The sequence below is a fragment of the Pieris napi genome, chromosome 1 (genome assembly GCF_905475465.1).
Source record: "Pieris napi chromosome 1, ilPieNapi1.2, whole genome shotgun sequence".
Taxonomy (NCBI): Eukaryota; Metazoa; Arthropoda; class Insecta; order Lepidoptera; family Pieridae; genus Pieris; species Pieris napi.
The window spans coordinates 10238480-10252949 of NC_062234.1; the positions used below are offsets into that span (position 1 = coordinate 10238480).

Consider the following 14470-nt stretch of genomic DNA (forward strand, 5'->3'; position numbering starts at 1 on the left):
TTAGAATTGTCCCTCTTAAAGCAGATTCCGTTAAAATCTTTTCCGGGTTCATTAAGTTCATGATTCGTCATTACTTTAATAAAATTTGTTGAAATGGTCATCCTCCAAATTAGGACAATTCTGATATGTCGATGTAAATGCGTTTATGAAGGATTTTAATGCGATTATTTAACTTTTAGTACTGTTTACCGATATTCTGGCAACCCCAGAGTGACTTTATGCTTTAACCATATTTGAATTTAGTTGTTCGGATGTTTTTTATTGTTTTATGTAGGCGTTCATATTTCAGGGCTGTGACAAAATTAATGTTATACCGCTGCGAGGTAAATCTCAGTATCGTATTTCATTTTATTCAATCGGGGATGTATTTGATATATGAACTATAAATATTCATTTTGTATCAGTGCTAGTAAATAATATTATGTAATAAAATATGTTACTCATTGATATAGTAAGGTTGCATTTTTGCTTGAAACCATATTTTTAAATTATTGCAATTTGACGATTGTAGCTTGACTAAACACAATTATTAATAGCTTGGAGTTTCTGTTTATTTCTAAGACACAAAGAAAATATGCACAAAAAAAGAACTGCATTTGCTTCAATATTTGTGAATATGTAAGTACCATATATATACATAATAATTTAGTTATCTGCTGCATTGTTTTTTATAACACCATGCGCCTATTTTATTTTTGTACAGTATTTTTTTATTCTAGGTACATGGTCTTCGAGGAGTATCTTGGCCATTCATCTCCATATGAAACTACCTTTTGGAAGGGGCAACTAGTAATTTTTTTTAATATTTATAACTTGTAATTTTGACTTTCAAAATTGCCTTTTTAATAGGCATAATTGAAATAAATGATGAACGTTTTTTTGATTTCCCAAAAATGTGTGTATACCAAAGTTATGACAAGTAGAACAGATAATTATTGTTTGTTCATATACATAAAAGTTAAGTTTTTTTGTATGTTAACAGGATACGTAAGCGCAACAACAGTTATCCATAGTCTTTCTTACCTTATTAGGGTTGCCTGATAGAGAATTCTGTGGTAAAATATATAAGATGTTTAAATGTTTTAATTAAGTAGTTTAACTAAACCCAATTACATGTTTCATCATCATTATTCCCGAAAAGTGATAATGCTAATCATACAATTAATTTATTTCTCGGTAAAACGGAAAATCAAAAACAGGAAATAAACAATACATGGAATATTGTAAACGTGTGTAAGAGATAAGAATTTTGTTTTGAATTTTGTCGAGGGTTATCGTTTAGTATATTTTATGTGTTGTTTACGAAATTGAAATTAAACCTAAAAACAACTCGATAAGTTCCGATTATTATTACGTATTACCTTAATCTGACGTTATAATATTATTATTTACAGAAACATTGATTAAGTTGGTTAAGTGTAGGTAGATGGAATTTACATGAAGGTCCTACTATCGATTCAGGGCTAAATAAGTCCCTAACACATAAACTTACTATAAGCCTCTAACCAATATTAAATGCTCTTATTATAACTATCTGCGTCTAGTAGATAGTACCGGTGACTCCAGAGCTGGTACTTTCCTGGATCAACGAATAAGTATCGCAATACAGCGAGGAAATGCTGCCAGCGTTAAAGGTACACTGCCACAGGGACCAAACTTTTTAAATTTGTTTTGATCTTCATTTTAATAATTTTTATTATTACTTTGTAGATACTGTATACTTGATTGTAAATTTTAAGTGATTTTTAATATAAATATAATATAGACCGCACTATAATCATAGAAAAACAATAATTTTAAATCAATCAGCTCTACCGTAGGGCACCACTAATACGTAGTCTTTAAGAAAGTTTTACAAACAAAAGTTATGGGGACGTGAGTGCCTTTTTTCTTGGCTTTCTCAAGACGGGGCACACGATACACCGGCTGAACAATGTGCAGGTTTAAATTAACCTTTTAAATATATTAAATCCAGTAATTTAAGCCTATGGGCTTATGCTGGGCTGGTACAGGCTTCGTTTTAGTCCCAATTTAAACACGTACCACCCCTGATAATATAGATTAATACTTTTACAGATACACTAATACTTTTTATGTAGTAATTATAACTTTGTATTATGAAATATAAATCTCAGGGCTGTAAACAAACGGACACAATCACAACAACACAAATATTTGCCCAGAATGGGTTTATATCATTCTATTGGGAATAGATAAACCGAACCTTCGCTTTGAACGTACAATCAAATGTTTGTACAGGCTTGGTAAGATTTGGCGTGGTAGGGAAGTTTTGCGCGACGTTTTAAATATCCCAAAAATGAAGACAGAAACGACGAGAACTAAGCATTTGTTGTATGACAATACAATTGCATTACTTAAAATGTCCACAGTTCGTTCGTTATTAGTAAACCCAATAATAATATGGCGTCGATAATTTGCGGTTGTTTTACCTTATTACTTTATTTTAGTAAAATCTATAAGTAATAGTTCAATTATATACGTATAGTCTGGTAAAAACATAAAAAATGGGGCAGATATTTTTTTTTTTCTGCGGTTATTTCCAATCAGCCCCAAGGCTATGAGCGAATTTTTTCTGTGGTGCTGTCATGTGGAGTGACTTCCCATTGGAAGCATCTACTCATCTTCTGTCTAGAGCTACTGCCGGTCTTCTAGCTCTAGAATATGGTGACGTTTTAGTCGACTCACATACTGTCTAATGGTGAGTTGGCGAGCTATAGAAATGTTTTCTATATAAACATTATAAAGTGACATTGGAGATCTAAGCAGGTGTGTAGGTAGAGTATGATACAACTTAGCAATTAAGCTGAAGCAAAACGATTATTGTGTAAATGAAATCCCGTAACCCCCTATTGAGTTATGGGACATTTCTTAATAATTTAGAGGTAAGTCAACAGGTAATCAGCCTTTAATACCTCTTATTTAAACACGTTTTATTAAGTATCACACTGGTCGTATATAGGTACATAAATTGATATACATTGTATGTTTGCCTCAATAAAATAATATGATGTATCCGGAAGAGACTGTCAGAGCGTAAGGATCTCACAAAGTATTTATAAAGCATGAATAAGTATTTTATATCTTAATCAATATTTATTTATTTCCTCTACAATACAAATATAGTTATTTGTATAAGAAAGATTTTATATAGTTTATACTGCACCTACTCGAAAATATTTACAGCGGCTGTCATGCAAACAATACTTAGTTAGTAAGAATTAAAATTTGAGAATAAAAAAAGCCTTTATATTTTCTTATCGAAAATCGTTTTAAAGTGAAAATTAATAGCCAAAATTTGTGAGTTATTTGGATGATCTTTCTTTTAAAAATAAACTTGTATTGAATAGCGAAATTAAACTACTAATTATTATAAAACTAGTAATACTTTTATTAGCTTGTATCATTATTGAATGCGTTTCTACATTTAAGTTCAAGCCACAATTATTTATCTATCCCGACTTTGAAATATGCTAATAGAAACAGCATATTATACAATTCTATACACATTTTGAATTGGTAAAGTTCTATACTTTTTACCAAACTTCTTAATTAAACTTTTTAAATATAAAACAATACATGACGCATACAGTACATATGAAGATACAATTTTATCTGTCCCAGATCCATCAATGAAATTTATGATACGCTAAAATAGGCAACGGTAAATTGTCAATGAAATATTAACTACGATTGTAGATAACTTTGTTAGTAGATGATATATTGGTTGAGTTGTTAAGATTATTGTTAGGACGTTCTAATTAGTAGTCTTGGATTCTAAATCAATATTGTGCTATTAAAGTAGGACATGGTTGCCTTATCTATTTAAACTCTTACTGATTATATATCAATCATAGAGCGGGAACTCAAATAGCAATAAACTTAATGTAATTTAATTTAACTTCTTCGTAATAAATCATAGTTTTAACAAATATTAAGTGGTTGTAAATATATTGTGGTCCATTTAGGATTTAACTGCTTGACCTCGAAAGTTAACTAAATACGGATGTCAATCACTAACCTTTATAAACCATTCATTTAACCATCGTATAAAACCAATTGTATGAATTCATAGAAATCTTTGTATAGCTTTAGATTCCACGTAACAACCACATTACAAATCCGCCGTCACTCTAACTTCAAGAAACAGTACGATATCTTGTTTATTAACCGGTAGCCGGCGCCGGCGCAGGCTGCGTCACGTCGCAATATGGAATTTTCTAACAAATTCCATGATATAAATTCGTCACAAATATTCAATGGAAAATCGTCAGCCGGATAAACATAAAAAATAATGTATTTATTTTGTATAATTTAATCGTTAATTATCGCGATATTTGTATCACAATCAGACCGGCGTAGATATTTTTTTTTACCGGTAGGTATGTTTATTATATAAAACAGGGGAGAAAATGAAAGCTCTGAGATATTAGGTGATCCCTTTGGACACGCACTATGCTAGAGGGCTCGCTAGGTTGTCGCCTTTTAATATGAAACCCTTGAGTAATAGTACCTTTGACTGGTTTAGGTTAGGAATTCAGTTGTAAAACTATGGACATCGAGACAATTCAGCTTTATATTTTGCCTCGATGTCTCGATGAATTTATCTACATGTTGTTCAATATTACAACTTTTACATAAGAAAATCATATCCATACATACACGGATACAAACTACAAAGATAAATGAATAAAATTTTGTTATAAAATCCTTAAAAGGATTTTAAAATCTCTTGTTCTAAAAAGAGTTAGAAAGCCCAGAACTTGTAGAAAAAGGAAAGGTAGAATGATGATGTGTTGATTGACTTGATTTTCAATGGTCAACATCTCCTATCTAATCACAGATACGCGACATCTGTCTTTCCGTTTAAGCAATCACAATCAAATACATGACTGTTAGTTGTCGTCTTTTGTTTTAGATTCCCGCTCGCAAGCACGACTAATAGATTCCCTTGAACTACCTTAATACAAGTACCCTATTTAGAAATTGCATGAAATATCGTAAATAACTTGTGTAATACTGTAAATGTTAAATTACCATTAAAGGTACACTTATCTGTACTCCAAGGTCCATTTAGACTTGAAACAAGAAAGCAAATTATCAAAAAACGATATATTTAGTGCAATCAGACGAGAGAGGTATAACGGGTTGCAATTTTAAGGCCTTCTTGACCTGATTGAGAAGACGCAATAAAGTATAATACAATAATTCAGCCGGAACGCCTACAATTTTAAAGGGATACGGTAATTTTATTGTTTTTGAATCATTTTTAGCGTCGGTAAGATGGTCGGGACTTGTAATTAGGTCACCGGTTCGATATACCTTGCGTTCAATCTCACATACCTTCTCAAATATTCGTGTCTACCATACCATGAATACTTTTACAGGTAGTCAGATTTTTTTATCCTCATCTAATGTAGTTTGTGCTTATATGCTAGTCTAGTCTAGTCTCTTTCTATGGAAAGGAAAAGAAAGAGACACGTCATAAAGTGGAAATGAGAAAATTAGCCAAAATGTTTTTAAGGAATTTTATTTCTAATATTGAACAGACAAAACTAAAGCATTGACGCGTAATATATGTGATCAAAAGTCTAGTATTAATGCAACTAATTAAGAAAAATTGTTTACGACCAATGGACAAAGTTCTATTTGCCATCACAACTTTCTATTTTTTTCTGTTTCTTCGTACTTGAATAAGAAGCTACAGAAAAAATAAGATAGAATGTGATCTTAACTACTTGGATTAGAAAAGAAAAAATATTCACGTCCTATTTATATAGTCGTGAGTATCAGCTTATTACAAATTTCTTTTAATAATTAATCTTAAAGCATACTTAGTTTTAATAAATTCATAAATCGATTCGCAAGTCGTGTTGAGTGCTACTTTCGCGGGCAATCCCAATCATTAGAAAATTTTATCTCATGTATTTCTAAAAAGTAATCAATTATGTTAAATTTCACAAGGTCGTGCCGAATTCCACAATAATATTTTTAAGTGTCAAATTATGTCTCGAACAGACTTTAATGTGTAGTATTTGAGTTGCATTGAGTTGAATCTCAGTAACCTTTAATAGAACCTGGAGTAGTTCTGGGGGTGGCCATACTAGGAGTATGGTACTTCAGTAAAACGATAATTAAATTTTTGATAGAAAAGTTCTCTTTGCCATTCATCCGAAATTATTGTTTTGAGAATTAAAAGACTAACTTTAAACTAAAGTGACTTCAAAAAGTTGTGAATTTTTCTTTACTTTTATATGGACACTTCTGTGTATTTACTTTGACCCATAATTAAATTAAATTTGGTAAAAAAATTTATCTCCGAAGGCATCCTTTACACACAGTCTCTGTCAAAATTATTTCAACTTCATGATCACGCTTAATCAATAGATACGCGTATTCAGTTGTATAGTGTGTATGAATAAAGGCCAGAAATTTTATGACAAATCTTGGTAATCCCAAAATCTGAATGTCGTGAAATAATTTCTGAAGAAGTTGACATTCTCTTCAATGATCATATTAAAATACAATTTGACCTTAAAGGTTACCTGAGATCCGGATAAAGTCTACTGATATTAAAATATCGTTCATGCGATGAATCATTGATATAATTTCTTTATTATTGTAATGAGAATAATAAATTTATGGATTACAATATACAATTTTGTGTTTTGTTTATTTTCATTAAAATTAAATTTTATTTAATTTTTGCCATCGTCATAAACTTTACTCACTTTCTTTGTTAACACTTATTAAATATATCATAGAATTAAAAAAAAGTTTAAGAAATAACTAACTTCCAACTTCTAGAAAAGTAAACAAGAAAATCCTTTATATTTCGTTAGAAAAAAAGTCTAGTTTTTGATGTTATTACAATCATTAATAATATAATAATAATTATATAATAATTATTAAAATTATTATATATTTTTTCAGCATATACGGGCATTAAAGTCTGGGCTCCGTATTTTTTACTAGTTACAAGAAATGTTTAACTTTTTCGTAGCAATCGTAGAGTTCGTAGCAACACCTTTTTTTAAGGGTTAGTGATCTACATTTTACGCCCCGAAAATAATAATTGTAGAACAAAGAACTAAACTTTTAAATTCTTACACAAAAGGAACAGTGAAAAAAGTTAAGCTTTTCCTAAAATTCATAATCAGTGTAAGAATGTTTGAAAGGTTCAAAGCTACGGTACAGGTAAATTAGCTTGGAGAAATTTTTGCGTTTGTAGTAGTGTATGGTCAGCAAATAAAAAAAAAAACAACATTTTATTTTTAGTTTTTATTTTTTTAAAGGTAATATACGTTTGTGGCTGGAGCACACCAAATGCGTACACGTCTACGCATACGCACTACGTACTAATACGGACGTGAAAATGTGTATCCACTGCATTGTAATCTATGGAACTGTATGAGGCAGATAAGCCAGTTCCAAATATTACAAGCAGTGAATGCCGGTTTTCACTTCAGTGAAGACGTGTATGAATTAGGTGTTCTCCGGCCATAAATGTTTTATTCTAATAATTCATCAACCCCAGGCATATCACAATCATCCCCATCCTCGCTTTCATCAGATGAATTATTTAAATTAATTATGATTCGTTCTGATATTGTGTCTAAAGCTGCGTCTCTACCCTGATATTTGTTTTCCTCCTCAATAGCATGCAGACAAACTTTTCTCCATTCCTCTACAGTTATGGCGTTCATTTTTTCTTCAGCTAATGACATTATAACCTTCATATTCATTGCGACATTCTTTTTTGCGACATATGTTTTCACTATCCCCCATATATTTTCTATAGGATTAAACTCCGGATGGTATGGTGGTAAACGCAGCACAGTATGACCGTGCTGTCGTAATATTTCGTCTATCTTGTACTCTACAAATCTCGCCTTGTTTTGCAGAATCAGTTCATATAATTGAGGCTTAAGCAACGTGGATGAATGCTCAATGTTTCGCAATGTCAGCCAGTCAATCATTTGCTGTTTTCTAGAATTACTATTCGGTGCAGGATTTTGTATTGAGTTATGATATGGTGCGTTGTCAACAACAACAACACTATTTGGTTGTAAGTTGGGTATTAATTGAGTTTGAATCCACCTTGAATAGTTGTCATAGTTCATATTGTCGTGGTAATCTCCACTTTTTTGGTTGGCTTTAAACATAAGCAATGCATTTGGTATAAAGCCATCCATACCACCGGCATGAACAATGATTAAGCGGTTGCCTTTCGATATATGTTGCTTCAAACCTGAAGTGCTTCCATCTGACCAAGATTTCGAGAGGGTATGTGATGTATGTATATATGTTTCGTCGGTGTAAACAATTGGTCGGCGTTGTTCACGATATTCAGCAATTTTCATCAAATAATTAATTCGCAAGTATCTAATTTCGTGTTTTTCCATAAGAAGTTTCCGGTTATCTTCTGTTTGCTTCCAATTAAAACCTAATGACATGACGTGTTTTCGTAACGTGCTGACACAACCTTTATAATCGATATCTTCTTTTAATTTTGCGTGCAAAGTTTTCAAAGTGGGAATTTCTTTATTTGTGATGTGGAAGTCATGAATTGTTCTTCTGATAACTTGCTGATCAAAGTTATCGATTACTATTGTAGGTTTACGATTCGGTTTCTTTTTAGGAGATTTAAATGTTACTTCCTGATCTGAAGGTCGACATTTGCTTTCTGATACTACCTTTCTGACGGATGCTATTGAAATTCCCGTTGATTTAGCAACTAATTGAGTGGGAGTCATAATACTGCTCGGGTTGTTATTACACTCATTTTCGAAATATTTGTACAAACAGTACAAAACTTCTTTAGTTTGAGAAGTCAAAGGCTTGCCTCGACCATGTTTTAACACTGGAGCCATTTTTAATTAACAATATAAAGTTGCAACACTTACACACAAATTAAACACTTCAACAAATATTATAACAATAATAACAAACAATAACAACAATCAACAAATACAAAATTTAACAATTAACGTAATAATTATAATTTTTGAATGAAATGTGTGCTTTATGTTCTAACAGTACCAAGCGACTGACGCCGGACTGCACGTGGCACCTGCGGACAGCGTAAACTGGTTTATTCTGGTTTTGTGCGTGTTTCCACTTTCCACTATCAAGTGACGATTTTTTGCTTTAGATTGAAATATCTCGGAAACGGTGCGTCCTAGGCCAAAAATAAATTTTGACCCCCCCGTAGACCCCCCGGAGTTTTAAAAACCTAGATGAAAGGAAAAAAAAATATATATCGGTCTCTCCTCTTTGAAGTTTCACTTCTATCGTGTGTGAATCGCGCACACACCTTTTTTTTATAAAGTCAAAACCTTTTTTTTTAAATAAAAACTTGTTTTTATTGATAACAAAAATCAGAGTGTTGCTAGGGATAAGTATAATATTAAATAGTAATGTTAGGATATCGAAACATTTTTGTATAGGCCAGAACGATATAGTGGAAACGCGCTCTAAGATCTGAGTAATATACACACCACTACATATGCAAAAATTTCTCGAGACTAATTTCACTGTACATGAGGAAATATCTCAACCCATTCCAGAAAACAATTCAATATGCCTCAATAAAGTCAACAATGGTATGCAAGAAAAAAATACGTAGGCCGTATGCATGTGTGCGTGTATGACACACAGGTCTCTCGGAGGATGAGTTGATGTTGCAAATGTATAAAAGCGAAGCGTCGATTTCGAAATCAACACAATGATTTGAAATTCTCAAACGAGTGTACACACAAGTGAATAGATTTCCGCATAGTGATCAATTCAGTGAAGTGTTTTGAACTGTTGTGATTTTTTTACGGAAAACTTTTAGTGCATTCAGGATGATCGCTTTTGTGGTAATATTTTTATTTTTTTTTATTGGGAAAAGTTTTGAGTTTTCCAACATTCTTCATAATATTCCTTTACTGAGTAACTTTATTTAATATTTTATTTGTATATTTTTTTTTATTAAATATTTATTTTCATACTACATTGTGTGTATGTATGTACATTCCTTAAAATTAACATAAATATGCAGAAATATTTTTATTAATTATTTCTCTTTATTTTCTAGTGTGTGATCGCATTGTGCGCCGGAGCAGCCGTCAGTTCGCCAATCGAGAACGGCCGGTGGAATCCCTACAAATACGGCGACGATGGCAAGTACGTAAATGTCAAACTACTATATAGCTAAGTTAATATTATAAATGCAAATTTCTGTTTAGTTCATGCGAAAAAATACGTATCAATCTGACTATAAGAATGTATAAATTTTTTAAGTTTGTTACTTTTAGCCTTGAGATTGCGGGGTCCCTGTAGTGCACCAATTATTTACTTTCCTTGATACACACATACATATTACTTGATCGTCCAGCGCAAAATCGGCATTTCTTACCAGAAAATTCTTAACAGAAATGAGGCCAATACGATTGTTTCTTTATATTGTTTGAGTTTTTTAATTACTTAAATAATTCCTTTAAAAAATAACTTTATGTATCAACTTCAAAGAAACAATAGCAGGTTTCAACGTTTCGTAAATGTTTTCGTTACTTTAACATTTTTCCGAGTAATAAAGACAGTTCTTAAACTAAATTTATTTTTCATATTACAGTAAACATTTTGCAAGGTAAAACAATATTCTCAGAAAAGGTTGCGATAAAGTATAATCTAATATATTCCTAGGAATAGGTGCTAAGATCAGATAACAGCTGCCAAGAAATGGAGCTTACTGAAAAAATATGCTCGATATCTTTTGTTCTAACTTGGATTTCTTTAAAAATATAGCTTCCAATAAAGGTGGCAATAAAAGCCTTATCTCACTCTTACGATCATGGTTTTATCACTTTCAATGCATAGGGGTAAGGTCACTTAAAGCGATTACTTATGTTCTTGCAGCATTAATAATAATATAATATATGTAATAGTATAATAGTTTAATTAATAATTGTCGCTTTGTTAAAAGAAATGGCCATTATAATGCCTTATACAAAGCTGCATTTATATTATTGTGAAAGAAAAAAATTGTACCTGTTTACCATCACAATGACAATATTAAAAAAGGCAAGTTAAGTCAGTTCGTTCTGATACATTAGTCGCAAACTGTCGGATCGTTTCGTTTAAATATTCTTTCCCTAACAACGCAATCGAAAATAGTAAGCATACATAGCATATTTATCTTAAATAATTGTTTCAGATATATTCCGACAAATGAGGGTAAATACATCCACATTCCGAATCCATACATCCACATAGATAACCCCTATGATGGTGGCTTTGGACCATACTCCCACGAACACGATCCCTACATCAGTGCCGCTACCCAGGACTCGTACAAGTACGTGTTAACGGCAGCAGAAGATAACCCCTTCTACAAGGAGGGATACTACAAGAATAACGGCATTAAGATTATCAGCCAAAAGCACAACTATAAGGAAGACAAATATGACTTCGAGTAAGTAACCATTTACCATATAAAGTAGGTACTTTAAGTACTTACTCATTCATATTCAATACCAATTATAGCGGCTAAGAGGCTTATACTTGGATTTTAGATTAAAGTTGACATAAATAAACAAAAATAATATAAATCACTTTTGTTTGATATGTTTGTTCGTGTACTAAAAGAGTTAAATCGAAAAATACAATTTAATAAAGCAGCATTTATTTTAAAATATTTTTGTCACAAAGTTGAAACAGATGTTACGTCCAATCCGATTCAGTATTACAGAACACATCTATCGTATATTTTTTACCCATTTTCAAAACCAAATTGCAATATCACTTCCGCATTGTTGTTATAATATTTTACGTCAATCGAGAACTGGATTAATTTATGGTTTCCTTATGGCGATATAAAATAGAAATTTGAATAATTAATTCTTCATAAAATGGTATTAGCATACATAGTATATTAACAAATAAATTAAAGATTTCTAAATAATGTGATCGTTGTTCTAAACTATTGTAAGTTTTGGATTTGCATAACTCATTAGATAGCTATTCCGTTATGTTAATTAGTCTAGACGCCATCCTATATTTAATCTATATTAATAACAGTAGCATAAATTAATCTGTCAGTGCCTTAAATCTTCATAACTATTCATAGGCAAACAAGTTTGTATTGCAGGCAATTAAAAAACTAAATAATTGCTTTATTATGCACCCGGAAGCAACTGCTCTTTCGAATCTTATGTATTTTATAGAAAGGTATAAACAAATATAGCCTTGACCGACTCACTAAATTGGCGCTCATATTTTAATACTGACAGGTGGCGGTCAAAGTTCAAAATCATTTATATTCATTTACGACACAGTTATTGACATTCACGGGTTATTATATGTATTTGATTTTCAAAGTCACAAATGATACGACTGTGAACGATAGCTTAACTATGATTATATTTACGATAATTTCACATAAATAAGTATAGGATATCTGTTTAAATTTGACTATTATCTATACTATACACAGATTATATAGAAAAAAGTATTAAACAAATAATTTTCTTTATAGTTTCGAGACCGAAAACAAAATCCGTGGAAAGGAGGAGGCTATTTTGAAAAATCCTAACACGATCGACGAGGGAATTGCTTCAAAGGGTTTCTACGAATATATTGGTCCTGATGGATTCATGTACAGAGTCGACTACACAGCTGACGAAAACGGCTTCCGCCCCAAAGTGAAGAGGTTGGAAACGCCCTACTCAGGAAAATGGGTGTTGGAGAAAAACAATTAAATATACCTGCCAAAAATAACACTCCTCATGACGTAAATCAGTATTTTCAGATAAGTAGACTCAGTAATGAACTCATTTCATGCACCTCTTGGAATTTGAAGCAAAGTCACGAACTTCACGCTTGTGGCATTCTGTGAAGTCAACCGTGATTCATAGATTTATGCCCATTGTAAATCATGAATTGAAAACTTGGCTTAAATGAGTACAAAGTTGTCAAGGCATGAATGTTCCTTTAGGAAATTGTGTCTGTGTAGACATTAGATAATAATTTATATTTAGATATAAGAACTTAGTTTTTTCGGATTAAGATACGTATTTATACAATGTGATAATAAATTTATATTTCGCTAATAAAAGTTTTATTTGCTTACAAAACCCATTAATACAGCTGTACTTTTATTGGTCGATAATCGTATTTTATTCGCTCTCATTATTTTCGTGAAATATGGGCCCATATAAATTTAACACGCACGTTGTAAGCGGGACCAAAGCTAACTCTTTAAAGAGATTCCAATTAAATAATATTAGTTATCAAGTAAATGAATGCAAATGAATATTAAAAAAAATATAATAATAATTATATAATACAATAATTGTGAGTGTCTATAATAACCCGAAAAATTAGGCCAAAAAAAAATGCCAATAATTACTATTATTATAATAATACTAGCTGACCCGACAAACGTAGTTTTGCCATATATATTATTTCTAGGAAACAATTTTTTAGTTAAATAAAAATAACTATCTACTATAATTAAAATAGGGGTTGATCGTAGAGGGGTGACAATTAAGGGTTGTATGTATTTTTGTATGCTGTACCATACAAAAATAAAAACAAAAAGTTTTGTCTCAAAAATAAAAATTTAGGGGGGACCACCCTTAAAACTTAGAGGGATGAAAATAGATGTTGTCTGATTCTCAGACTTACTGAATATGCATAAAAAATTTCATAAGAATCGGTCGAGCCGTTTCGCAGGAGCATGGGAACGAAAATTGTGACACGAGAATTTTATATATTAGATTAAAATAATTTATAAACATACTTTAGAAAGTATACTTTTATTTAAACACTATATGGATATTTCTATCTACAATAATCCACATAAAAGTATTATTTTCACTGACGTTGTAGTTTAATGTGTTATCACATATTATCCCTTAGGTTATCAATAAAGTAACTTTACTAATACTAATAAAAGTCATTTTATAACCTTAAAATCAGATAAGCTCTCAGAGAACATTCAAGATTCTGGAATATGTTTGCATAAGTGGGATCATTAAATCGCACAACATTAAAAGCTTAAAGTAAATTTCGAAATGACATAGATCGTAAAATTAAAGGCATGCGTGTAACTGGCAAGAATCTCGGTGAAATTGTTTTGGCTAAAGCTTATGGAGGCTTTATAGCGAGTACATTGACCGAGGACACTGCCAAGTAGCCGGCGCCGACATCCCGACGCACTGCGAACAAGACCATGCTGCACTGCGCACTGCTTGAATCTCTATTTCTTCAACTAAACGACTTATGAGCGCAACGATACATCTCCGTGCCAAGTAGATCCCGAACTTTAATTTCCTTGTAAATTCGCTAAAAACAGTCCTGAGTGCAACGACTCTGGAAGGACGTTTCGTACATAAACGCGTTAAAAACATATAAATCCAAATGTAAACGAGGCAGGTTCCAGTATTGGAACTCGTTATTGCTACTT

General features: G+C 31.7%; 1 protein-coding gene across 1 annotated transcript; it reads left to right on the plus strand.

The window, feature by feature from the left end:
* Positions 1-9722: 9722 nt before the first annotated feature.
* LOC125049616 lies at positions 9723-13112 on the plus strand. The gene is made up of 4 exons (XM_047649008.1): positions 9723-9881; positions 10100-10188; positions 11219-11476; positions 12539-13112. Exons 1-4 carry the CDS (start codon positions 9867-9869, stop codon positions 12759-12761), a joined length of 585 nt encoding a protein of 194 aa, XP_047504964.1. The 5' UTR covers positions 9723-9866; the 3' UTR covers positions 12762-13112.
* Positions 13113-14470: the final 1358 nt, after the last annotated feature.

Bases quoted from the DNA above. Each gene is read 5' to 3' on its own strand.
- LOC125049616 (XM_047649008.1), top strand. The intron at 10,189-11,218 runs GTACGTAAATGT...TAATTGTTTCAG, and splicing joins AAATACGGCGACGATGGCAA to ATATATTCCGACAAATGAGG. The intron at 11,477-12,538 runs GTAAGTAACCAT...TTTTCTTTATAG, and splicing joins GAAGACAAATATGACTTCGA to TTTCGAGACCGAAAACAAAA.